Below are 24,836 nucleotides of genomic sequence, written 5' to 3' on the forward strand. Positions count from 1 at the left end.
GACGATACGATATGGCAGACCCCTAAGTTTAACTCATCAGGTGTTGTATAAAAACATAATTTGTGTTCTAAAAATGTCAGAAAGGCTTATCTTCTGATGACTGTTTAAACTGCAAAACATATCAGATTTCACTCTCATAACATTACATTTGGCCCATTAGCTATTAAAAAGTTGTTCCCTTTCTTGAAACTGGATTGCCCTTGTCTTTGCACCTGTCTCTCTCCCAGTTGGAGATGCTACGTTTGCATAAACAGGTGCAAAAGTTCACCTCCCCACTTTTCCTCCTTGCTGCATCCTCTGCTCTCTAATCGTCACCTCTTCTCAGACTTTCCTCTTGTACACATCTCCCCTTCTTCCCCTCTCTCACCTTTTGATGGCACACACAATCGTTTACTTGTCCTCCTCTTTTTCTGATTGATTCTCCTTCGACTTCCTCCTGTCTTCCCTCTTCTCTCCCAGCGGGACGCAGACAGAAAGGTTCAGTCAGATGCAGAAGTTCACCTCTCCTCTCTCTACCTCCTTCTTTCCTCTTGGGATCACAGTTAGCAGAAGGCCCACATGTTTATTTCGTTTTCCACCTTTCCTTTTGATTTTTCTTCCTATTTTTTTTACACTCCTCTTCGTCCCATCCCACATATTTTGCTAATTCATGTGCAGTATTTATTTATTTGTCTTCTTTCCGGTCCTCTCCTATGTTTGTTCCATGCGAGCATTTTCTCTCACTCAACTTTTATTCTAATACTTAAATTACTTTGTCTTAGTTTCTTTTAAAAATAAACCCACAAAATACAAAATGCTACCCTGCTATTCTGCAATGTTATGTTTAAATACACTGATCTTAGTGTAAAACACAAACTTAAACTGTAAAGAGAAACAGTTAATCTGATTGAGACACTACAGATACTATAAGGTATTATAAATCATACTCTTCAACCCTGATTTATTTGTTACTTTTCTGGGTGGAATTTCTTTAACAATGCACTCTTGGTATACGTTTAAATTTTCCTTCCTTTTCCTCTCTGTTCTTCTTCATCTTTCAGCCTGGCTTCATTTATTAAAGGATCATTCCACTGCAGATGTTACATGCATTGATTACATGCAGGATTATATATTTATAGTCAAGGCTGACTGATGCCATATTCCAATTCCACAATCACACAACTACAATAGTAGTCAATGTAAAGCTGAAATAAGTATTAGACCAATAAAAAAAAATAATTAAAGTATTTTTTTCAGGTTCTAGATTAATTCACGTAAATATTTTCTTTTTTTAAATTATTATATGGTTGTGAACTGAATATCTCTGTGTTTTACTGAGACAAAACAAACAAACTTAATCATGTAAAATTGAGCTTGGGGAATTATGTTGAGAATATTTTACCGTTGTTATCGGCTATTAATCGAGAAAATAATAAGCAGATGCTGTGTTTGAAGAGGATGTGCTTTTAATTCCACAAAATACTATTATTCAAGTCAGGTCAGAAAATCTCACATTAAAATAATAAAATCTCAATAAAGTAGCTTTAACATTTAATTCCTTTCACCTCTCTCACTCTGATCCACCCCTCTCTCCTTTCTCTTCCTCCTGTGTGTCTTCTCACTGTCTCTCTCTTTTTATATCACCTCCTTGTGCATCCAAAGTGCAGCCTGACCTTTCTCAGTGTTGCTCCCCTAGGAGTGACTGAATGAAACCCGAGTGTGTGTGTGAGCATCTCTTTGTATACTTTGTGTGCGCGCGTTTGCATGTGACATTTCTTTATGATGGAGGTGAATAAAAACGGTAATGTCTTTCCAATGGCGTGTTTGTGGATCCGGTGGCTTGAAGAGCAATATTAAAGTGATGACAGAAAAACACAATGCCTGAATAAATTGTGCTAGTATCTCTTGCACACAGTTTCTCTCCGGTAACACAGAAGTGTGTTCTTCTGTATATTAACTTATAAATTATAAACAAACCCATTTTGTGTGCATGTATTCCAGGAAGACCACCTGACTGCCACTGCATCAGCTGATGCGTATCCTCAAACTGAGACAAACTTAACTTCCACACACAGTTCAATATCATTTTATAAAAAGAGCATTTATTTCAAAGTTTTTTTTCGCTTCGGAGATTGAAGCACATAGTAAAGCAACATTACAATGTTCTGAAAATATAAGTGTGATGCTGTAACATTTTAATCTTATCTTCTTAACATGTTTTTTGTTGTAATACTGGAATATTCTGCATGTATACTAAAATAAGAACTTTTAAAATTGTACAAATCGGTACCATAAAACTTGACAGAGAATAAAAACGAGGCGTTCTCTCACTGCAACAAACACAGATTGCTAGTTTTTCTCTTGAACAGGGAGAAAGAACGAAGAAACGCCAAATAATAATAATAAAAAAAACCCCAAAAGAAACAAAAGAAATGAGAACGGTTGTATTCACACAGGTATAACCCAAAGCTGATATTTAACTTTTGGCAGTAGATTTCTTACACCTGTCCATGTTTAGACAAGCATAAGAACATTTGCAAAGAGTTAAACATGAATTTGTTCCTGTGTAGCTGCAGCCAAAAAAAACAAAATAATTATTGTCTTAATAATGATGATGATAATAATAATAATAATAATAATAACAATAACAATAAAAAAACAACAATAATAATCATAATAATATAATAACATTAAAAAAGAGATTGAACAAGAACCTGCACACTTAAAAAGGATGTACTGGTTTCAGCCTCTGTGTAGATGTGGAACCTGGAAAACACACTTTGTGTTATTTTCCAGTGTGCACATTTTATGTTTCAATAGCAACATGTGTTGATGCAACAGGTGTCGCTGCCAACATAGCTGGTGTTTGGGGAAAAAAACACACAATGCACATTTTTCTGGTCCACATTTACCGTGCTAGCAAAAACTGCACATCCAGTTTAAGGGTGCACGAGGCGCAAGTTGGATCCTCAAAGTGATATATCACGTCTGCACATTGCTCTGTACATACCTAACATGGAGAATAGTTTGCTTTCTGAATATACTTTTCAAGTTACAAAAAGAAACAAAAGGAGAAAAAAAGAGAATGCACTGCGTTGCAAGAGTGTCCATTAAGTTTAAGGCGATTTTTAGAGCTCACAGGTTTTTACTCATTGTGATTGATCATCATTGGTGGACTCTGGATGAAGAAGTGATCATTCATTGGTGGACTCGGTATGGGAAGTGATTGTTTATGGGAGGAATGGGGACACAGGGGGCGTGGAGAAGGGCAGCTTTTCTTTTCACGTCTTCTCTGCAGTGAAGAATGAAAACAAAGAATCATCCACAGTTTTTTTTTAATTGAATCCATGTCGAGTCTGTCTCGTTTTGGGAGTAGAAAAAAGGTATTTGTGTAGCATTTTCACAGATACTCAGTCTTTGTGGGTTCTTATGTCTGTGTGTAGCTACCGAAGCTAGTGGTCTCTATCGTTACTCTTGTTGTGTTTACCCCTGGAGTTGTTGTTTATTTATTATAAGGCCACCATACTGTGAAGATGCTGTAAGCGTCTTCAAAGTATCAACAACCCAGAGTCTGTTATTCTATCTAAACCACAGTACCTGCTGAATTCTGCACACACAACAACAAATTTGAAAAAGCATTTTGTTTCAGCTGACCCCGCCGAAACACCTTCATCAACTTTTATTTCTCTTTCATAACATCAGGCAGTTGCTGGATTCCATACTAACTTGTACTTTCTCTCTTCATCTATTTCTGTGTATCTGACACCACAAAGAGAGCAACTAAAGCAAATATACCCCACTCAGGAACCTGTCAAGGGAATAAAATCTCTCTCAGGAACCATTGAGGACGTACATGAATCCAGTCCACAAAAGTATATAGAACCTCTAAGAAACTAAACAGTTAGCTATAAGCAGGTCATTTTGATCACACAGCAACATTTTTTCCCAACATTTTACTTTCAAACGGACACACTGGTGACATAACAAATCTTCCAGCCCTGCAATGCTCAAGTCTGTAGAAAGAGAAAGGGGAGGAGACATACTGTAGGTGGGGACGGGGAGATTTGGGAAAAACTGGAAGCGGAGACCAAGCGTTCATTATGTGTTCATTAACAAATCGTCTTGGAGGACCAGGGAGGCGCCGTAGAAGGGAGAGCTGTTAACGTCCGTCGACACATTGGCATGAACTGATCAGGTGGTAGTTGGTAACGATTGGGTACTGGGGAGTGTTAACCCACAGTTAACAAATCCTCATGGAATCAATAAATCAGAAATCGGGGGCGTCCACTCAGTAAGACCACTGTTAAGAGTCTTCACCATCATCACCATCGTTAATGAAGCAGTCTTTGGTCCCGTACAAATCTGCCAGCTTCTTAAACCTCGGCCCCCAACTCTGCAGATAGTCATAATCCAAGTCAGACTCTGTTGTGACAGATTCGAGGGAACTCAATGACCCAGCCAATGATCCTCTGCCTTCGTATCCGTAGATCTGAATGGAATCGTAGGGAGGTGCGGTGGGGTCGCTGTCTGCCTCCGCAATTCGAGTCTTGATGAAGTCATCAACGTCGACGCTGTTGGCTGCAGGACGGCCAGCGCCGGGCCTCATGGGATACTGAAGCTCTGGTTTGATGTCCTTTCTTGGCAGGAAACCGTTGGCACCATCTGGGTTCTGAACAATTAGAGACAAAGCACAGTTAGTTTAGGCTGCAAAGGCTTTCAAATGTTGTAGAGAATGAGAAAGAGATGGAGATGTGTGTTTATTTGTTGGGTAAAAGTGGTACATCATGTTCAAATACTGGTAAGTATGGCAAGAAAACTTTTTTTATTCTTCATTTACTGTACCTATTCTTTAACAAACAAAAGAGAAACAGGAACAAATACTTGGATGCCACTCTTCATACCTGCAGTGTGGCGATGTCGAAAGCCTCCGTGTCCTCCTCACCACCTCCCTCGTCATCATAAGTGATAATATTCTCCCTGATGTCCTCCTCCTCAAACACTATCAACGGCTCCTTCTTCTGACGCCTCAGTGCAACAAACAACACAACTATCGCTGCCAAACAGAAGAAAAAATCACACAATTCAAAAATTATTACGCATTTAGGGATTGCATAACCATCCTCACACAATCTCTGTGAAAAGGGAGAAAAGTGAGCATCAGATAATTAGTATGCACTGTGGGAGATAGTGTAATTAGACCTCGGACAGTTTAATTAATATCATTACTATATTGTGCTATACACACATGCCATTTTAATTGCAGGTGGTAATCAACATGTCAGACTTCCAAAGGGGTCTCAGTTGTGTTTTACAATGAGTAGAATGCAGCTGCGAGGATACAATGTGCAAGTATATTACAGAGGAAGACTGAGAACAGCTGCAGTGTGGGTTACCTAGTGGGCCGAGGAAGAACACTGAGGCTGCAGACACAACTTAAGACTTCTGAAACATTTGCTGTTTCTGAAAGCACATTGTGCACATTTTCACAAAAACAAAAACAGATTGTCGCTGAGACAACAATGTGCCCACACTAAGTCATTATGCAAGGACGGGGCATGAGAGAGTAATGCTGAAGCTGCTGATACACAAGTGACTCCAGGACCTCTAATCCTAACATGAGCTCAAACAATGCAGTGCACTTCCAATGAGGACACTAAGGGAGGTGGACAGCCTGACTCAGTTCCCCGTGTTTCACCTCTGTCCAAAGTAAATATCCAGCATGTTTGGTATTATCAGGTTGACAGACCTGTGCTGTGTCTCAATTTGCTTTCTTCTGTATTATACTTATATATTTTGAGTGCACGAGTGCTAGGGATGGGCGTTTGGAAGAAATCTGCCAACTCAAACATCTATAACGTTAACGATCAATTAATCGATTAATTGTTATGTTTTCATACATACTCCAGTACGTGTATATATACACTAAAATGCAAAAGCCTGTTTTGATAATGGACGCTTTTATTTTAAAAGGATGAAAATAGACTTCCTGTTGATCGTAAACTAACTCAAATGAGGTGATACTGTAAAGATAACGTCAAGGAGTTCAATGTGTTATATTTTAGCCCCCGAAGAGGCATGAGGTTAGTTTTCACAGTTATCTTGCATATTTCAGTGTGTTTTGTGTTTGAATAAGATTTGGATAAAAAAACAAAAAACCTTGTAATTCATGCTAGCAAAGTTTGATACAGTAAGTTCTGCTCGAATTAATACTCTTGTGTGTCTGTGTGATTTATAATTGTTATTGCAACTTTCAGTTTGCAAACTGTAGCTTTAACCAACTTAATTCTCAGCTCATTGGCTTATTGACGTACGGCAGCAGAACTGAACGATCGGCCGCGTTTCAGTTCAGTGATACGCAGTCAAAGATAAAATTAAAATAAAAAAATACACAGATTGATTAAAAATTCCACATGATCAACCAAACTCTTAACAACCATTAATCTATCATCATTATATTATTCCCATCCCTAATGAGTGCAATCAAACTGCCAAAAAGTGGAGTGAGGAATGTTGGCGACCACTGAGGGGGAGATGCGTCTATCTTACCTATGTAGCAGAACCTATTTAAAACCTATTTCAACAGTGTAAATGGCAAGCGAGGAAGCTGCAGTAGTATTGATTAAAACAGCAAACACTGAACAACACTAACTCAAGGCATGCATGTAAGTATACATGTTAAAGACTCTTTCTTTAAACATCAAATCAAACCACAAATCTTATGTAAATCAGTGATCCGTTATGGTGTTCCCAACCAAATAGATCTAAAATTTTAAGCAGCAGGTTGAGTTTTAGCTCCTTACCCAGCAGAATGACGATACAGGCCAGGATGGCTATCAGTGCCCCGGTACTGAGACCAGCAGGAAGGACGTAGGGCTCCACGTTACAAGAGATGATGTCTCCGCTCTTACAGGAACAGACTCGAATGGTCAGGGTGTTGGTGCTGCTCATAGCAGGGAAACCGTTGTCGTTTATCTCGATGGGAAGGTAGTAAACATCCTGGGTCTGGCGGCTGAAGCCTTTACGGAGCACAATGATACTGGCTGTGCTGTCTGCGCATACAGAGAGAGTGAAATGTGTTGGTAAGTAGATAGAAAGACTATTTAAACTACCAAAGAACAGTTAAGTTAAAGAGACAGAAGGTCCACACTGCAGAGTTAAAATACCACCTTCTACATTTAGACTTTTATTATAGCTTGGAGTTCATCACATCATCTCTTCCCTCCCTGACTATGGAAGAGATGAGTTTCTTCTGAGGAATTTCAGAAGCTTCATCAGCAGGCAAACAGTCTCTAACATTTACATTAAAACTATATTACCAAGCAATATAAGTGGAACCTATAAAATCCACTCTACTGCTCTGGTCACAGTACTTGGAGCAGTGCAAGGAAAGTAGTTCAAAATTGCTGGATGAGTGTCAGATTTTATTAAATGTGCACATAGTTTCTCTTGCACAAACTTTTCAGTATTAACAAACTCATTGGTATTACTATACTTGTTGTGAGAGCCTGGATTTACTTCTTTACTTTCAACCTTAACTGAAGCCTAATTTGTAACGTAAAAGCTAAAAGCACTTTTAGATCCATAACTTGTAGCACGTTAAACAGCATCAGCCTCTCATGGCACAGCTTCACCCATCATTTCACCTTTTATCTCCCTTGTTTTCTATTTACCAAGAGATTTGGGGGTTTCTGCTGATTCTACTGAATTTCTCACTTTTGGGCTCTTTTCATTTCTTCTTTCTGTGCGATGCAGGATGTAACACATCAACACACTCATACAAACAGGCCGGGAACAGCTGAATGATTTTCTATTGAGACTATAATGACTGTTACTCCTTCAAATGACCCTACTTCAATACGTACACTCAGCCCGACTCTCTGTAATGTTTACTAATGCTTCTTATTGTTTATAAAACAGGCATAATAATTATCTATATTTATAGAATACAATTCAAACTAAAAGCATAAAATGCTTTATGAATACCAAGGCAGGTAAACCACTTGAACGAATTAAATAATTCACAGAAGGATGCAACACATAGCAGTTACTATAATGAATTGAATCCTTGATTTTAACCCTGGAGTCACTTATGTCCCTTTCTGTCATACAGTGTTGTTTAGAGGCATACAAAGCTGACAAAGGCTCTCTTCAAGGCTGGGTCTGGTGGATCATTTTTAAAGGTGTACTACCTCATTTTGTTTGGTTTATTTTGCTCAATAGGTCCCTCAAATCCTCAACTTTCCTCCCTGTCGATCATATGAAACTCAACTCAATATAACTGACATTTCCACCCCTCCCATCTCCTTCAGTCTGTGTCAACATCTTCTCTATCTATATTCTCCTCCTCCAGCCTCTCTCGCTCTCAGTCTCTCATTTTCTTTCTTTCAGTCTGTCTCCCCGCTCTCACAAAACTTAATTCAATCAGTTGGCCCCCTAAGATATATGTACAGACGGACAGAGACCCCACTGCAATTAATACAGCCCGCACAACATGTGTGCATGCGCATGTGTGCGGAAGAGATTCAGAGCACCTGCTGCTTTCTACAAGGTAGTGTAAGCCTCCATCTGGTTATGCTTTGATCTAATCTGAGTGAAAGGAGGGGAGAGAGAGACCACGGATGAAAAAAACACTAAGACTGGCTGCTAGAAAGGGTTCAAAACCGGCAGAAAGAAATGAGAAGAATTAAAAGAAAAGAACATTTTAAGGTAATCTACCTCTGTTGTCTTTGATGGAGAAGTTGTGGTTGTGGGTGACTTCTGGAGTGAGGCTGAAAGTGAAGTGTTGTCTGTGAGCCATCTCGTCTTTGTCCACTGCACTCACTGTATGAATATCCTGAGAGACACACACACACACACACACACACACACACACACACACACACAAATCAGAGAGAAACACATTAATATAAAATAGTGTTTGTGGGTGATTTTTTAAAAATGTTTATTTACTATAATCTCCCAAAACAGATGCACACAAATGTACCGTCCCCGCTGCGACAGTTTCACACATGAGGACTTCGTTGTTGGTGGCAAACTCTGGGGAGTTGTCGTTTACATCTTTCACTTTGATATTAACACGCACTTTGGTGTCTTGGTGGTGTCCTCCTGCACACACAAACACACACAAATAGCATAAGGCATCAGTATTCTGCTGCATCCAAACATTCAAATCAGTGTCAAAGTCATTAAAAACAGACTGTCATTTCTGTGTGTGTGTGTGTGTGTGTGTGTGATTGTTTGTGTGTGTGTCTGCATTGTGATGCCTGTTTGACACTGGCTGAACACAAAACTAACTATGAATATTTTCCAGCAAGATTGCCTGTCAATCAGTCAGCCACTCAGCCAGCTATTTGTTATTTTTGATTTGCAAAAATTACAGACACGTGTTTGTGAGACATCAGAATATCCAGTCAGACAGTGTGCCACTCACTTAGCTTGCTCCCACTCTTTTTTACCTAAACCATTTTGATATGCTAAAGTGACATATGTCAAGTTATGTCTGCTGAAGATTAAGATTATAAAAAGAAAATGCTTGATGCAGACAGAATGATGCCTAAACATTTAAAATAGACACATACAACAAACCTGAACTCCTACATCCAGAATATTAACTAAGAAAGATTTAGAGAGGGTAGTGTGTTTCTCAATCTGTCCATTTATCTTTAAAAATGAAAAAGCAACCATCCCTTTCTGTACTGAGCTGCCCTGCATATTTGTAATTCTAGTCAGTGTGATCTTTCCACTACCCTGTCATTACTAGGCATTTATTTAGCTTTCCAGGGCCTGTTAGCGGTTAGCGTAGCCTGCAATGGTCCTAGTTTTGTGGGCGGCGAGCCCGTTTCCATCTGGCCGTCTGGCGTCTAGCACGCCACAGGGAAACCACACGGCGCTCTGGTAGTTTGAGCCCCGACCACAGAATACCAGGGTGGGGCCACTGTGGCTTGCTGGCTGGAGAGTTTGTGGGGTCGAAGCTGAGGAGAGAAAGCTCCGAAGGGCCTGTGAGTCAAATGACATCCCCCTCTTTTCTCCCCTCACTCTCCCTTTAAAGTAAGCAGTAGTGTTTGTAGCGGATATAGATAAGTTTAAGTGGGGCCTCAACTTTAGTTTTTCATTTCTCTTTCACTGCTCCGGGGTTTATATAACAGTTTTTGTGTCATTGAGTTTTATCAACCTACTAACCCTCTGTGCTGCTACCACCTCTTTCATAAACAGTTAAATTACAGACAAACATTGAAATCTATCACCAGTTAAAATGGTTCATGTGGATCAGCAGCTGTTTGTTGCTAGCCAGATCCAGATAAATATCTATCTATAGCTAACTAAATACAGCAGATCCACATTTGCTTCCATTTCTTTGACATTACATGAAAACAAAAGATACCTCACATACATAATGATATGAACAAAAACTGAATGTAAATTATCCTTTTTGACCCACATTCATTGGAATACAGCTGGGTATACATGCACAGGCCATCGACACACTAACCACGCTTACACTCAAGAAAAATAACACCACCAAGCCTCCACATCAAGCCAATCCCTCCTGGCTGAAACAGAATATGTAATTAGTTTGCAGAGGTTTAGGCAGTTCTTCGCTGACATTCACAGCAAAATAATGCTAACTTTAGTCCCACCCAGGGGGAAAATAATTAAAGGCAGCAGCTTGAATCCACTTAAATTTTGTACATAAGATGTCATGGAGTGAATCCAGCACCACAGAATGACAGGTTGGGCTCTGAACGCCAGCAAATGTACAGGCTGGTGGCTGTCTGGGTTTTTTTCCATCTGTTATTTTATTTTTGACTTTGTCGCTCCATCATATATCAGAGTGTACTATTTGTCATTTTAGAAGGACAAATCATATTACAGGCAAGATTAAATATAGCTAGACTGTATAGCTATTTCACTAACTGTTAAGTGGCTGGAAATATCAGTAAATTAGCACTGACAGTCTCATATGCTTCACTTTCAAACACAACAGGTGAGTGTGGAGTCATAACAATCCAAATACTTTTCATCTGATACCATAATAGTGATTTGATGTGTTCATAGCCTACATTTCAGAGAAATTAGGGAGAGATCCACATGCAAACACACATCAGATTCTAGATTTTAGTGTGTCTGTGCATACGTACCAATCTCTGTGGCCGACACAGATATATTATGCCAGGCCTGTGTTTCTCTGTCCAGTGGTCTTGTTGTGGTGATCATGCCGTCTTCTGCGTTTATGCTGAAGAACTGCTCTATATCTGTGTACAGAGGGATCATGTACCTATAGGGAGAATAAACACACAAACATAATAGCTCTGTTACATTAAGATTGAGAAAACATAAACATACATGTGGATTAAATCACAACAGGAGCTTCCATTTAAGAGTAAGAACTCAAGTGGTATTCATAAAAACAAATTCTAGCTGTATGATGAGGCATTATGCCTATTGAAGAGGGTTTCAGTGAGATTATTGTGGAGATAATTTGGTTACCAAAAGAAACATAACTTTGCAAACAGCTGTTTGTGTAGGTAATATACAAATACTCTATAGAAAATAATAAACAATGTGAAGCATACATATTGTTTTACAGCAACGAAGTGGAGACTCAGTGATTGGTTTCCAGTTGATTTTTATAAAATGTGCCTGGCTATGCTTTTGTAATCCCATTTCACATCCCTATTCTGTTGAAAACTTCTTAATATGTAATCTGTGTTTCTGCTGAAAAAATATGAGTGCAGAGCCAAGTTTCTCTGAGTCATATTGTTTGTTCAGTGTAGCTGAAGGAACACTATTTAAAAGGGTTTTTTTTTTTGTTGGCTATGTTCCAATTTACACTTGTGTGAAAATTGAAATTCTCCTACTGCTACAAGCCTGACTTAGTAAATGTGTTCGTGTGTGTACACAGTGTGTGTCTCTGTGTTACCTGACGGGATTGTTGGCAACGTCAGTGTCCTTGGCGTGGACTCGTCCCACCGGGGTGCCCTCAGGCGCATTCTCCTTTACCTCAAAAGTGTAACTGGGATCTACAAACTGAGGAGGCTCATCTGCATCCTCCACTGATATCTGCAGACGCACAAACACACAGTTGAAAGGCTCCTGTGATATTTATCTCGTCGGACGAAATCAAACGAGTGCACTCACTCTCCTTGTCATACAACAAAACAGATTTTTACATGCATACCTTTATTGTGGCTTCGTCCTTGTAAGGCCCCCAAGCAAGATATTGAGGGTCAACATGAGGGTTGGATCCCTCCACCTTCAAAGTGTATGACCGTTTCGTCTCAAAGTCCACAGGCTGAGAAAGTAAGAGAGACAGAAAGAGATATGTCACTTAAATCAGTACTATCGTCATTCATCATCTTAAATGAAAATGAATGCCTGTTTCATCAAATATTAACTGTAAACACACATTCAAATGGTGGTATGATCTTTCTGAAGCATAATTCTGAATCAAATGCACTGTACAGTTATCCACTGGCTCTGTGAAATGCACTGAGTGACTACTGCTGTATCCTTGAGCTCTGCTAGGGGGAGCTGTTGCTACATGAATGACAGCAGGGACATTGTCACATTATCACAGGAGCACTATTACTCCAACTGTTACACACCAGGAAAGACAAGAGTAACCCAAATGCAAATAGTTTGATATTACAAGATATTATATGAGTATTTGGGGACAGAAATGAATCATTTAGTTGTTTCTGTTGATGAAAACAACACAAGTCTGTTTTTAATGAGTCAGGATGAGGTTTGGGAGTTTGGGACACAATAAAAGGAAGTAGAAAGTGTCCCACGCCTCGAACACCACAGTCGGCTGACAGTTAGACTGGCTTTAAAAAAAAAATAGTTTTTCATGTATTACACTGTTTATAATTGAGACAGGTAAATTGATAATACATTATCATTTCAAATCCCTGGCATTGGTTTTCAATATCGCAGGTAGGCCAACTTAAAACCCTGAGATTCAATTCACTCCTATTGAACTGAGCTCCAATTCACTTACACAATATTGGGAGAAAAACCCATTGACTTCTAATGGCCTTGATATTGAATTGACTTGAGTGTGTGCTTTGATATATGCCATTCACTGCTCAAAAAGAAAAACCTCAAACATTTTTCTCACATCACCTTTTTATTCAGGGATAAAACTGTAGCAATTACAAAACTATGACCCTCAGCCAAATAGTCTCGTGTCTAATGAATGTACCCCTTTCCCTTGCCTTCCATCCTTATGTACTGAGTGCTGCAGGGAAAACCTTTAAGTCAACAAATGTGTTGGCAGTCATTGTATAAAAGCTATAATACCAAAGGGATGCTCTCTGCTATTATTATGAGGACTTGCTGTGCATTGCCAGCAGCACTTGGCTGACGACTTGCACTCATCCTCAGCTCCGTCGTAGCCATAATCACAGCAGAAAAAACACTCTTTGGGGTATCATTGCAGTATTATGAACCCAGATAATAACCACTTTCCCCCAACCACTATTTTTCCAGCCAGCATGGCTGATGTTGAACTGGCAAAGTCCCAGGAGCAAGCTTGATCTTTTCATCTCCTGGCTACCATCACTTAATGAAATCCCAGTGGGAGGAGAGCAGGCTCTTAAGCCCTGTGTGAAGTGTTGTAAACCCAGGGTGAAGCTACTACCGATTTATGAATTCACGGGTGATTAGGATGATCACCAAGACTACCAATACCAAATATTATGGATAGAAACTGCCAGTTGACAAGATTTCCCATGAAAGAATGTGTCATCTTTTAATGTGTAATGAAGCGACCATGCTAATTGTTGCTAAAGGATTCTGAACTCAATCAAGATTAAAGCAAAGAACGCCAAGAATATTCTACTATTGTTTCCTTTTGTTTGGTGATCAAGCATGGTGACCAGTTCCCATCATCTGCAGGTAACTCCACAGAAAACAGCTTGCAGCCGCTCTCTAATCTGATCAGCTTCACAACTGTTTTCATGTGATGCGGCTGCCAAATGACTCAATGCTGGAGGGACGTTTCCTCTCCATGGATTGTTCCACGCTCATTCAGCGGCATCCGACTCTGTGCTGTCGGTGTTTAACGTGTTGATGACAGGTACAATGCTAGTAGGATAGATGTGACCCAGTTCTTTCATTTTCCTTTTTTTCGTCACACTCTCTGTCTCTGGGTCTCCTCTGCCCTCTCTCTCTCTCAATTTTTCTCTTCCTCTTTCTATCAGTCTATAGAGCCGCTCTCTCTTCATTCGCTCCCTCTTTGTGTAATCAGTGTGAGATAATAATATTCACAATAATGCCTTCCCTCTTCCCTTTCTCCCTCTCTCTCTCTCCAACACACACGCATACACATTCGGCTCCTTAATATTCTGTGGACTGCTTTCGTCAGGACACAGTTGAAAGAGAATAGCTGATTAAAGCTCATCCCGTGTGTGTGTGTGTGTGTGTGTGTGTGTGTGAGAAGGAGGGTGAGAGAATAGAGATTAGTGAAGGCTACTCCCGACGCTGATTTGAAAGTGTGTCTCTGTGTGAGTCTGTACATGAGTTTTTGTGTGTGTGCCTGCTTGGCCTTTAATTTCGTGTGGCACTGCCTTCAGGGGCCAAAAGGTGTTGATTTCCCCCGAGAGGCATCACGACACAATAAACACACACATACACACACACTATTCAAATCAGCATCAGGCTATTAAGCTATTATTCCGAGAGACATGGGAATCCATGTAAAGGGATTGTTGTGTGATAGCTCCTGCTGTCGGACAGTTTCCTCAAATAATAAATAAACAATAAAAACAACAAAGTTAATCCAAATTAGTTTCAATTTAAGCTTGCACAACGACGATTCTTAAAAAGTTGACAATGTAAAATCTAAATAAAAACATAATGCATTCAATTCAGAAAAAGTCTACATGTATACATTTGAGCATACGATAACTTGACTTTGTACTGTATTTAATTGAATGTAGGCCACAAAACTTGTGTTTATGTAATGTTTTTCACAGCATCTATCACATATTTTTTAAAATCAGGGCTGTAAGTGACCAGACTAATTAATGGAGTTCGTACTGAACATTTGGTTGAGTTTTTTCATTAGTTGCACTACCGGCATATTGGCAACTCACAAGGCTTTAACTCAGCCCTGTTGTGAAATGGTTCTTCTGCGCCATGTAGAAATTTTAGCTTGACATGACTCCAAGCAATTTAATTTAATTAATGATAAAGGATAAGTTCGTTTCATTATTTTTTTTTTTCAGATTTTAGAGTTCAACTGTTATCTTCCTGTCACAGCTTTCCAGAAAGACTACAGTGGAGCTGAATATCTGTGTGTACATGTGTGCTATGCCACGTGTGTGTGTGTGTGTGTGTGTGTGTGTGTGTGTGTGTGTGTGTGTAGTGGCAGACTGAGGAGGTTGATGGTCCTGCCTAGTTTTAGTAATATTGAGCTTGGCGTAAAATGTTTATACACACATTTAATACTCAATGTTTTCTGCCTTTGGCTGCTTTACAGTCACACACACACACGTGCACAAACACAGTGCTCCACTTCAGTGTAATCAGTTGCTCTCATTACATTGATTGGACTGTCCTGCTTTGCTCATCAGTATGCAGTCAGATTTCTTCTCACATCTTCCTTGCCGGATCCTCCTTTGAAAACTACACATTTTAACAGCTCCCATGTGTCTTTCTCTACATTTTGTCTGGTCGAGGCAATCTGTATTTTATTTCTTACTCAAATCTAGTCAAACTTACAAATTCCCACCTGAGCGCTGCCCACTACAATCACATAGTCTTCTTCTGTTCTACTGATCTATGGGTTAACTGCCTTGCTCCAGGACACACGCCTTGTAGTTGCTGAGACCGGAGAGGGAGCATTACTCATTACTATCTACTCATTTCCCTGCTCAGTCCCAGTGACACCAGTGGGATGAGAGCCCCTAACCCTGGCTGTCTTAATGCCATGCTTTAGCACTGAGCTCCAAAGGAATCGCTCATGCAGCCGGTTGTGAGAAAAAGCATGAAACAGACTTGTATCGATTGATTCAAACAGAGATTTTCCCACAGCATCAGTAAAAACGAGCTGTGGGTTAAGGCTGGCTGCTTTTTGAGCAACGTCATCGCTGTCTGGACAGGAAATGCAGCTCGCCACGAATGCCATCACACTTTTAAGTACATACTTAAATTACATATTTGAATGCCAAGCCTGTCACCAAATAAGGACATGCTGCGTTTCTGTGGCTTGAATGTCTGGCAACCCTAAAATGGTCTTCTTTTAATTTCTAGGATAACAATCCAAAAGAGAAGGGAAAAGAAAGAGCCTTTTTTGGAGACCGACTTTGGTGTTGGTTTCCTTCTTATTTTCCCCCACACATTGATAGCCCGACAATAAATGCTATTATTTTTTAACTGAGAGACTGAGAGGTCGGACGCCCCAGAGGAAAAAGCAGGCTACCACAGCTCACTGGAAGATTCAGCTCATAATCCTTACCTGCAGCTACACATACAGCAATGTGTGTGTGTGTGTGTGTGTGTGTGTGTGTGTGTAAGATAGAGTTCTGTCTATTTGACAGAGCACTGTGTGTATTTGAGAGAATAAGAGACTGTGTGTGTGTGTGCATTAGAGAGACAGAGAGACAGAGTGAGAAAAAGTAATTGTGTGTGTTGAGCTGGATCACTGAAAGCTACAGTTATAGTGTGTGTGTGTGTGTGTGTGTGTGTGTCTGGGTTACAGTCACAGTGCAGAAGATGAGCTCTCTGGCCTAGGGAAGCATGAAAGTTAATGCTCTCTCTCTCACTCACTCACTCACTCACACACTCACACACTCACACACACACACACACACACACACACACTCACACACTCACACACTCACACACTCTCACACTCTCACACTCTCACACTCTCACACTCTCACACACTCTCTCACACTCTCTCACACACACACACACACACACACACACACACACACACACACACACACACACACACACACGCACACGCACACGCACATGGAAGTCAGTGTTCATATCAAACGCAATAAGAAAGCATGAGGGCCATTCAAGAAGGAAAGGGAACACAGCTAAACCACTCCTTTGTTACAACCTACCTGCCTTCCTGCTACATATATTCCTTTCTTTCTTACATTACAGTTACACAGAAATACAGACTCAAAAGTGCTGGTTGAAGCTCAGATGAAATTGCTTTGTGTATGGTAAAAGTGCCGGTAAATTGAGAAAGTATGAGTAAGCCATTATCAGCTAATAGTGCTTTAACTTCTGTTCTTTATCATAAATTGCAACTTATCAAATGTTCTGTATACAGTTGTGTACATACTGTATGTTTTTATTCTATAATGTCTCTATATTTGCACTGATATTAAATTTGGTGTACAGTCACAGCAGTCCTAGCTGTACTGGGATTAGTTCCACCAGCCTCGCCATGTGGTAATTGAATAAATTGCTACCTTTTCCCTTTCCACTGCTCTTGTTTTTATTGTCAGCAGAAAAATTATGGTTGGATTCTAACTTTGCTGCCAACTTTTTAACGTTTAGATTTTTTTTAATGTGGTAAAATGTTTTACCGTATCCCCACTAACTCATGCATTCTAACAACTTTAACTTGCTTTGTTTATGTGTGTCCTGTGCTCCAAAAACTCCTCCCTTCTCCCCCTTTTCTGCCTTAACTTTAAGTGCTACCTAGACCTGTCATAGTAATTACAATACAAAAGTATCAAACATGTCTGTATATTGCACAGTATTGCCTGTTGCATTTGTTCACATGAGAATATCACCAACATTTTATCTAAAATGATGCCAGAATAAACAGTGGGGCTTTCTGCATCATTATAAGACATGGACTGAATGAAGAGAAAACACTTTTCTGTCTTTTCTGATGTAGCAATTATATCATGTATTGCACTTATTTCTGGGACAATAATGTCCAAATAAAATGTTCTAAACTAACATAAACCACTCAGCACCAAACAACAGACTGACAGATTTAGTGAGTCGCTGGTGAATATAGTAGAGGATTGAAGGTTTAGGAGGAGGGATTAGGAGTTGGTAGAGACCAAAACTGAGCTAAAAGCATGAATGTTCAACTTAAATTCATCAGATGGCAACAAACACAACTCCAAATGAATGAAAAAAATGCTCTCTGACTTTGGCATGTGTATATAAGCAGCACTTTGTTCCAAATTTGTCATGTACACTTAAAACACAAACCACTTAAAGCAGTTTTCAGTTTTTACGTATGTTTACTTAATTTCTTACCTTCTTCAGTTTAATGACAGCCTCTCTGGTCTCAGAGTCGGTGCTCAGTTCAAACATGCCGACTCCATCTCCGTCTAATATGCGGTATTTCACCATCCCGTTGTCTCCCAGGTCGGGGTCTTTGGCCTTGAGACGACCCACCTCTTCTCCTGGCACTTTATCCTCTGATATAGACATGGAATACACACCTGCGAGAAAAATAAAGGCAGAGAATTTACTCGGTTGGTTGGTTGGTGACATTAGTTGCCGCTTGTGGATCGCAGCTTGCTTTTGTATTCAACACTCTTCAGAGTCTTTAGAAAATACTTGGCTGGCTGCCACTGTGTTTACTATCTGAAGCAGGGTCAGTTTTAGAGGGCAGAGAGGCATTAACATGAACTATGCCATCTGTCTCATATGGCCCGAAGGAACTTCATATGGCCCAAAGGATATTAATACCCCCTATAGTGTCAGGTGAGCGTGTGTCTGAGGGAGTAGACACCTGGCTTGCAGAATGAGAGCAGCAGGACCATATGTCTGCTCTCTCTCCTCTTTTATCCTTATCCCTCGCTCTCGTCTCTCATGTACTTTTCCCCAAATGGTTTTCTCCCCACTTCCCCTAATCTTTCTTCTGTCTCATTTTATCATAAAATCCTTCCTTTACCTCTGTCTATCATCCTACTTCTACTTTCCCCGCCAAATTCATCATTTCCTCCTTCTTTTCTCCCTCTCCATCTTCTCTGGAGCTCCCCAGTCCCTCATTCCTCGCTTCCTCCTCCTACTCTATGATTCAGGCATCGAGCACAGAGTGGACTCATCACTTTATAGCCTGTACACCATTAGCATATTTATCCTGCTCGTCCAGGTGTCACAATCCTGTGAATCATGAAATTCAGTTGGTCATGTGGCTTCCAAGCAAATGCGAGTGGGAGAGGGAGAGCGATTCACAGGACTTGATCCATCCAGCCCAAATCTCTGCTGCACACCCTCCATCTGCACCACATCTCCTTCAATCCTCACCAAATCCCTCCTTTCCATCTTTCCTCTCCGAACTGTTTGGCTCTCTTTTTGGTCGTTCCCTCTCTGTCCCATCCTTCACTTGCTTTTCCTCTTTTCACGTCATCCTTTCAAATCTCTTCATTCATCCTCACCTCTCCTCCCCCCTGTCCGCCCTGCTTCTCTCATCCCTCCTCCTCCTCCTCCTCCTCCTCCTCCTCCTCCTCTGGCTCTCTCTCTCTCTGCCTGCCTCTTTTGGCTAAAAGCGCATCTCATCCCTGCCCTCCCTTTGCCCTTTTCCTCCCTCTCTTCTCCTGTCATTCCATTCTTGTGTTTCCTAAGTAGCTTAACTTCAATGGCTCCTGGCAGCTGACTTAAACATTGTATGACAGGACACACAGGCAGCCTGGCATACCTGGCTGCGGGCTAAAATAAAGAACAGCTCACACAGGAAATGTATATTTACAATCAAGGACCACAGTGGCAGCAAACGTGAGTTTCAAAGAATAAGCGATACACCCTGTAAATCACCCGCTCTTACTTTCTTTGGGAAAATAAACTTCTTTTCCACCAGATACTCAGTGAGAAAGTGAGTCTAAGAGTTTGGGAAAGTCATTAGATGCTTTCATCACCCCCCACATAAATGATTGCCCTATTTGTATTCACACAGATGTCCAATGTTGGAAGGAGAAGCTCATAAAACCAGCAAAGTTTAGATATAAACACCAATAAAGAGCCTCATAAATGTAACTCATGTAATGACCACAATCTCCTAGATCAGTAATTTTAATGTGATTACCAACAATAATGCCTTATATTACTTGTAATTTATTACTCCTCATACTGGCGACTTTTATGTGTTATCAGACTGACAATATTGTTGATGCATTTTACGATAGTAATTTAAACTTGGCAGGCAGGCTGGTTAACAAAGCTTTAGGAAGACACACATCCATTAGAAGAGTTTAGGAAACATATTGCCGACATTCCATAAGGGGCAGCATTGTTTTTCAGAAAAAAACAGACAGCTATTTATGTATTTATTTATTTATTAAAGTGACTGCTGCTGGAGAGTTGTTTATCCATGCATAACACCAATGTGTCTCTGTGGTGTGTTGTAATCTTACTGTGGTGGGTGTGGACTTCTAATCAACTCAGAGTTTTTGTTGTTATTTTGATCACATTAAAATCTCGGAGAGCGAGAGGAGCTTTTTTAAAAAAAAAAAAACGATTTATGCTTCTCACTCTATTTTGGTGATATAGATCATTATTTAGCTTCATAGTTGCTACATGCTTTAACTTAAGAGATTATGTTTTTATGATTTCGATGTGTGAAAGTCTCTTTAACTAAAAATAAATGAATACAGCAAAAGAAATTACCCCTACTTGAGCAAGGCATGAAGCTGCGTTGTTTCTTTCCAAGTAAAATGAAATGATTGCTTTTTTTAAATGAATCATTGTGTTTCTTTGTGTCTCTGTGTCTATTTTGGGCATACTAGTGTTCATATTCCTGTCCAAACTTTGTAAAAAGTTTCTCCCCCAGGTTTAAAGATGGATTTAACATCCCTGCAGTGACACAGAAATACCTCTCGAATGGTGAATCACATTCTCAAGTCGTGTTAGGGATTTTTTTATCGACGGACTCATGTTTGTTTTTCGGTGATGAGAATGGACGGTTCTGTAAAAGCAATCCTGAAAGACACTGGAGGTAAATGATATGTGCAAATACAATTCTACAGATATCAACCAAAAGATTATCCTTCACAGCTCCGGATTTCTTTTATTATCTGCTTTGCACTGCATTGCTCTTGTTTAAACAAGAATGAGAGCGAGCTGGCTGTGAAGGAGCGCGGCTGACATATATTAACTATATTTAACAAAGCCATCGCTGTCATGTCAGTCTAATAAAGACTGAAGTCAGAGAGAGTTTAAGAACAATCGCTTGTTATTTGCCTTCGTTTTCCTGCTCCTCCTTCTGTCTGTGCTGTGATGGGTTTTTAGAGTGGCGCACGAAAGATGCTTAATAATGAGGTGAAAGGGAGAGAATTACAAGGACAGAAAGTCTGAGAGAGACAGAGAGATCAAGCCTTGGAGTGAAAGAAAAAATATAACAGCTTGAATAGAAACTGAAAAGCTGCTGGAACACATGAGAGGGAGTCAAGCTGCGCCATATATCTTTTTCTGTCTGTTTTTATCTCTTTCGTTGTGTTTTCTCTCTTTGTATCTGTTTTATTTCTGTCCTTTCTCTGCCACTTGCTTTGCCTATGTTTTTCTTTCTTGACTTGCTTATCTGATTTCCCTTTTTCTCTCTCTCCACTCTCTCTCTCACTCTGCCCAACTACTAAATAAGTAATCACTGTCCTCATTCACACCATCTGGGAGGCTTTTCTTGCAGGTGTTTGTACTGCTTCCACTTTTTTTTCAACAAGGGTACCCACTACCACAACATATTGCCATTTGATGTGTTGTCTTGTATCACAGATGTAAACTGCCAATGCTGCACAGCTGAACTGTAAAAGTAATGCAACGAGGTACTATGTAAACACCTACTACTCATAATGTTTGGTTATAAAACCTGCATTATGTTATCTTCATATTTTTTTTACATCCACTTTGGATATGGGAACAGAAGGATGTCCTATGGTATGAGAACCTATCCTTACTGACTCCTCACAGCATCGTCTTATAAGTGTTCCGTTATAATTCTTCTTAAAGTGCTGCCTTAACTGTAAAATGTAAACTCCCTGTTGTTATGAACCAGCCCTTCTCAGAGTTTGAGGCTGCAATTATGTTTGACATACACTCAGTGGCCACTTTATTAGGTACACTTGTCACTTCTAATGCAATCATTAGCTACAGCTCTGCATAAATTCCACATTTACAAGTATAACAATGTCCTGTTTTGATCAAAACTGTCAGTATTAACTGTCAAGTGGTGTTCATCTGGACTGAATTATATTGAGAGGTGTTTCTAACCACTCCACTTACAAAAATGGAGTATTAGAAACACATTTCAATATAATTCAGTCCAGCACGACACCAAAAAGGTAGAATTCATGACCGAGCTGCATTAGATTTATTCAACGAGTGCATGTTTGAACTTTCCATCATTATGTAAGAGCCCTGTTAAAAATTCTGCTATCTCAAACTGAAATTTCCAAATATACACCACATGCAACTCAACTTTTTTCCTACATTTGAACTCTTTTTCTCATAAACCTCCCCATCAAAATGCTGTCCGTTGGTCATGACCTACAGAATCTGATTTTAGCTTCGCATTGCAAGACACTGGTAGGCAGTCAGCTTGGTGGAATACACAAGCACGGGATTGATTGTTTTGACAGTCTCGTTCTCTCTCTCTGCATCTCAATGTCTTTTACATTCTCTCCCTCGCTGCTTCTGCTCGTGTCTCTCACTTTCCTCGCCTATTCAGCTTCTCCACAGGCTAAATCCTGAGCCCCCGTCTCTTCTTTTCTCCTCCCGTCTTCTCTCCATCCATTCCTGCAGCTACTCTGCTGAATCTCTGCCAGGAGTCGCTCTGCTCAGAGCCACGGCAGGGGAAGGAGGGGAGAAAGTGGAGGAACAGAAAAGGAAAAAAAACAACAACCCACAACAACAACAACAACAACAGAGAGGCAGTAAGAAACTCTAAGACAGGGTGAAGGAGGAGTTGGACAAACAAGTAGACTTTAGAATTAGGTTTCTCGGATGAATCAGAAAGATTGAATTTTTGGTTGAACATTAGCTGTCGGGGCATAATAACCAGCTGCAGCATGTTTAAACCATTTACTGCACTTTGAAATACTGGCATTATAACAACAACCACCAACAAATTAATGGAAAACAGCAAAAAAAAAAGGTTTCTTGTAGAAATCAGAAAATATCTATCACCAAAAATAAGTAGTTAAATGTGATATGTCTCTCTGTCTTTTTTCCTCTTTAAACATCAAATCTACAGCTCTTGACAGATCCAGGCTAAATATTTCACTACTTTTTATTGCTCAGCAAATCAGTAATTCAACAGATGTCCTCAGGAGAGGTTTAAACACAAACACACACACACACACACACACACACACACACACACACACACACACACACAAACACAAACACGTACATGCACATGACAACACACAAACACACAAGTGCCTGAGGACTTGCAGGGGGCCAGTAAAGAACCTTTAATAATTGATTTTTTAAGTCATCTTTTGTGCCTCCTACAGTGACTCCCCTAGCTTCTATATTGCTAGCTAGCGACATGTTTTCTAGTTTATACGCTCACACATACACACATAAACAGTAAACACAGAATTATGTACACACGTGTGTATGTGGACTGATATATCCCACATGCAGAGCTGAGCGGTGAAGAAAAGGAGAGAAGTACTGGCAGACTGTAATGTGGCTGTGTCTGCATGAATAGCACTGCGCCCACTAAAAGTGCTTGTTTTTGCCCCTTACAGGCTCAGATTGTTATTATAAGTGTCTGACAACATGAGGTAAAGTATCCCTACAGAGACTTTTTTGTTAAAGAGTATTTTTTTGTTTAACCAGAAACAACAGCTATATTGCTTTTGCAGAATACATCAAACTCCATTGACAAAAACAGTAATTTTACCGTCTCATAAAACACTCTTCATTCAAAGCCGAAAGAAACAGGATTAAACTCACAAAACCATCTTGGTTACTCTTTTTGCTAAATCAACCCCCCTGTGAGTTTTAGCCTTTAAAAATGACTTAATTGATATAAAAAAGTATCAAAACAATGGCATAACTGTTATGCCACAGATATATATATATATGGGCTGATGCCCCCAGAGGATGAATTGTATCACACCAGTAGCTGATGTACAGTGAATATTATAAAGATATAGTGGATGTTTTTACTCACTTTGTGGGAACTTTGGAGGGTTGTCGTTGACGTCTGTGAGAGTGATTTTAACCTCTGTAGTCCCTGACAGCCCGCCCATGTGACCTCCCATGTCTTTGGCCTGGATGACGACGTCATACTCCTGGCGTGCTTCACGGTCCATGTTTGGCAAGGCAGTACGAATGATACCTGAATGGACAGAAATTGCATTACAATTTGTATGACTAATGTTTTAATATCAAAGATGTTAAACATTTTTCACTGTCATTTATTTCACATATTTCATTTTGCTGAAAAATAGCCCATCACTTATTATTCATAGAAATAAGAACTCACTAAACATGGTCAAAGTCTTACATTTCTCTAATTCAAGCCCCAGTAATCTTTTCTTTCTGTTAAATTCATCACCGGCTGCTCTCTTTCCATCTATCTCTCTTTCTCCACATGTCGGGCTGCAGTGTCTGGGAGTTGAGGCCTTCTACTGTCATATTTTGCCAAGTGTGTGTGTGCATATGTGCGTGTGTGTGTATGTGTGTGTGACAGCATGCAAAGCTGATAATCTCCAAACCAATTAGAAATGTGAGCTATGGATTTGAGCCAGTCAAATACCCAACACTGGTTTGATTAGCCAGATTTACTTTGCCCAAATCTCTCTCACTCCCCCTGTCCTAACCACTCTCTTTCCATGAACTCACTCTCTCTAAACCAATTTCTCTCCCCTTCTCTTCTCTAACCCCTCTCTCTCTGTTCTTCTTCACCCTCTCTG

General features: G+C 40.0%; 1 protein-coding gene across 1 annotated transcript in view; it reads right to left on the reverse strand.

Annotated features, from left to right (window-relative positions):
- Nucleotides 1-2,061: 2,061 nt before the first annotated feature.
- The window catches only part of cdh11 (cadherin 11, type 2, OB-cadherin (osteoblast)), an 87,068-nt gene continuing 64,293 nt past the window's right edge, over nt 2,062-24,836 (reverse strand). Inside the window, exons 7-16 of the mRNA XM_059359291.1 lie at nt 24,092-24,259; nt 18,226-18,413; nt 12,158-12,271; nt 11,900-12,039; nt 11,118-11,254; nt 8,963-9,084; nt 8,695-8,812; nt 6,780-7,028; nt 4,881-5,032; nt 2,062-4,648 (exon numbers count right to left, since the gene is read on the reverse strand). Coding sequence (XP_059215274.1) covers nt 4,283-4,648; nt 4,881-5,032; nt 6,780-7,028; nt 8,695-8,812; nt 8,963-9,084; nt 11,118-11,254; nt 11,900-12,039; nt 12,158-12,271; nt 18,226-18,413; nt 24,092-24,259 — 1,754 coding nt within the window. The 3' untranslated portion in view covers nt 2,062-4,282. The remainder of the gene's footprint in view (nt 4,649-4,880; nt 5,033-6,779; nt 7,029-8,694; nt 8,813-8,962; nt 9,085-11,117; nt 11,255-11,899; nt 12,040-12,157; nt 12,272-18,225; nt 18,414-24,091; nt 24,260-24,836) is intronic.

This window comes from Centropristis striata, chromosome 20, assembly GCF_030273125.1.
Source record: "Centropristis striata isolate RG_2023a ecotype Rhode Island chromosome 20, C.striata_1.0, whole genome shotgun sequence".
NCBI lineage: Eukaryota > Metazoa > Chordata > Actinopteri > Perciformes > Serranidae > Centropristis > Centropristis striata.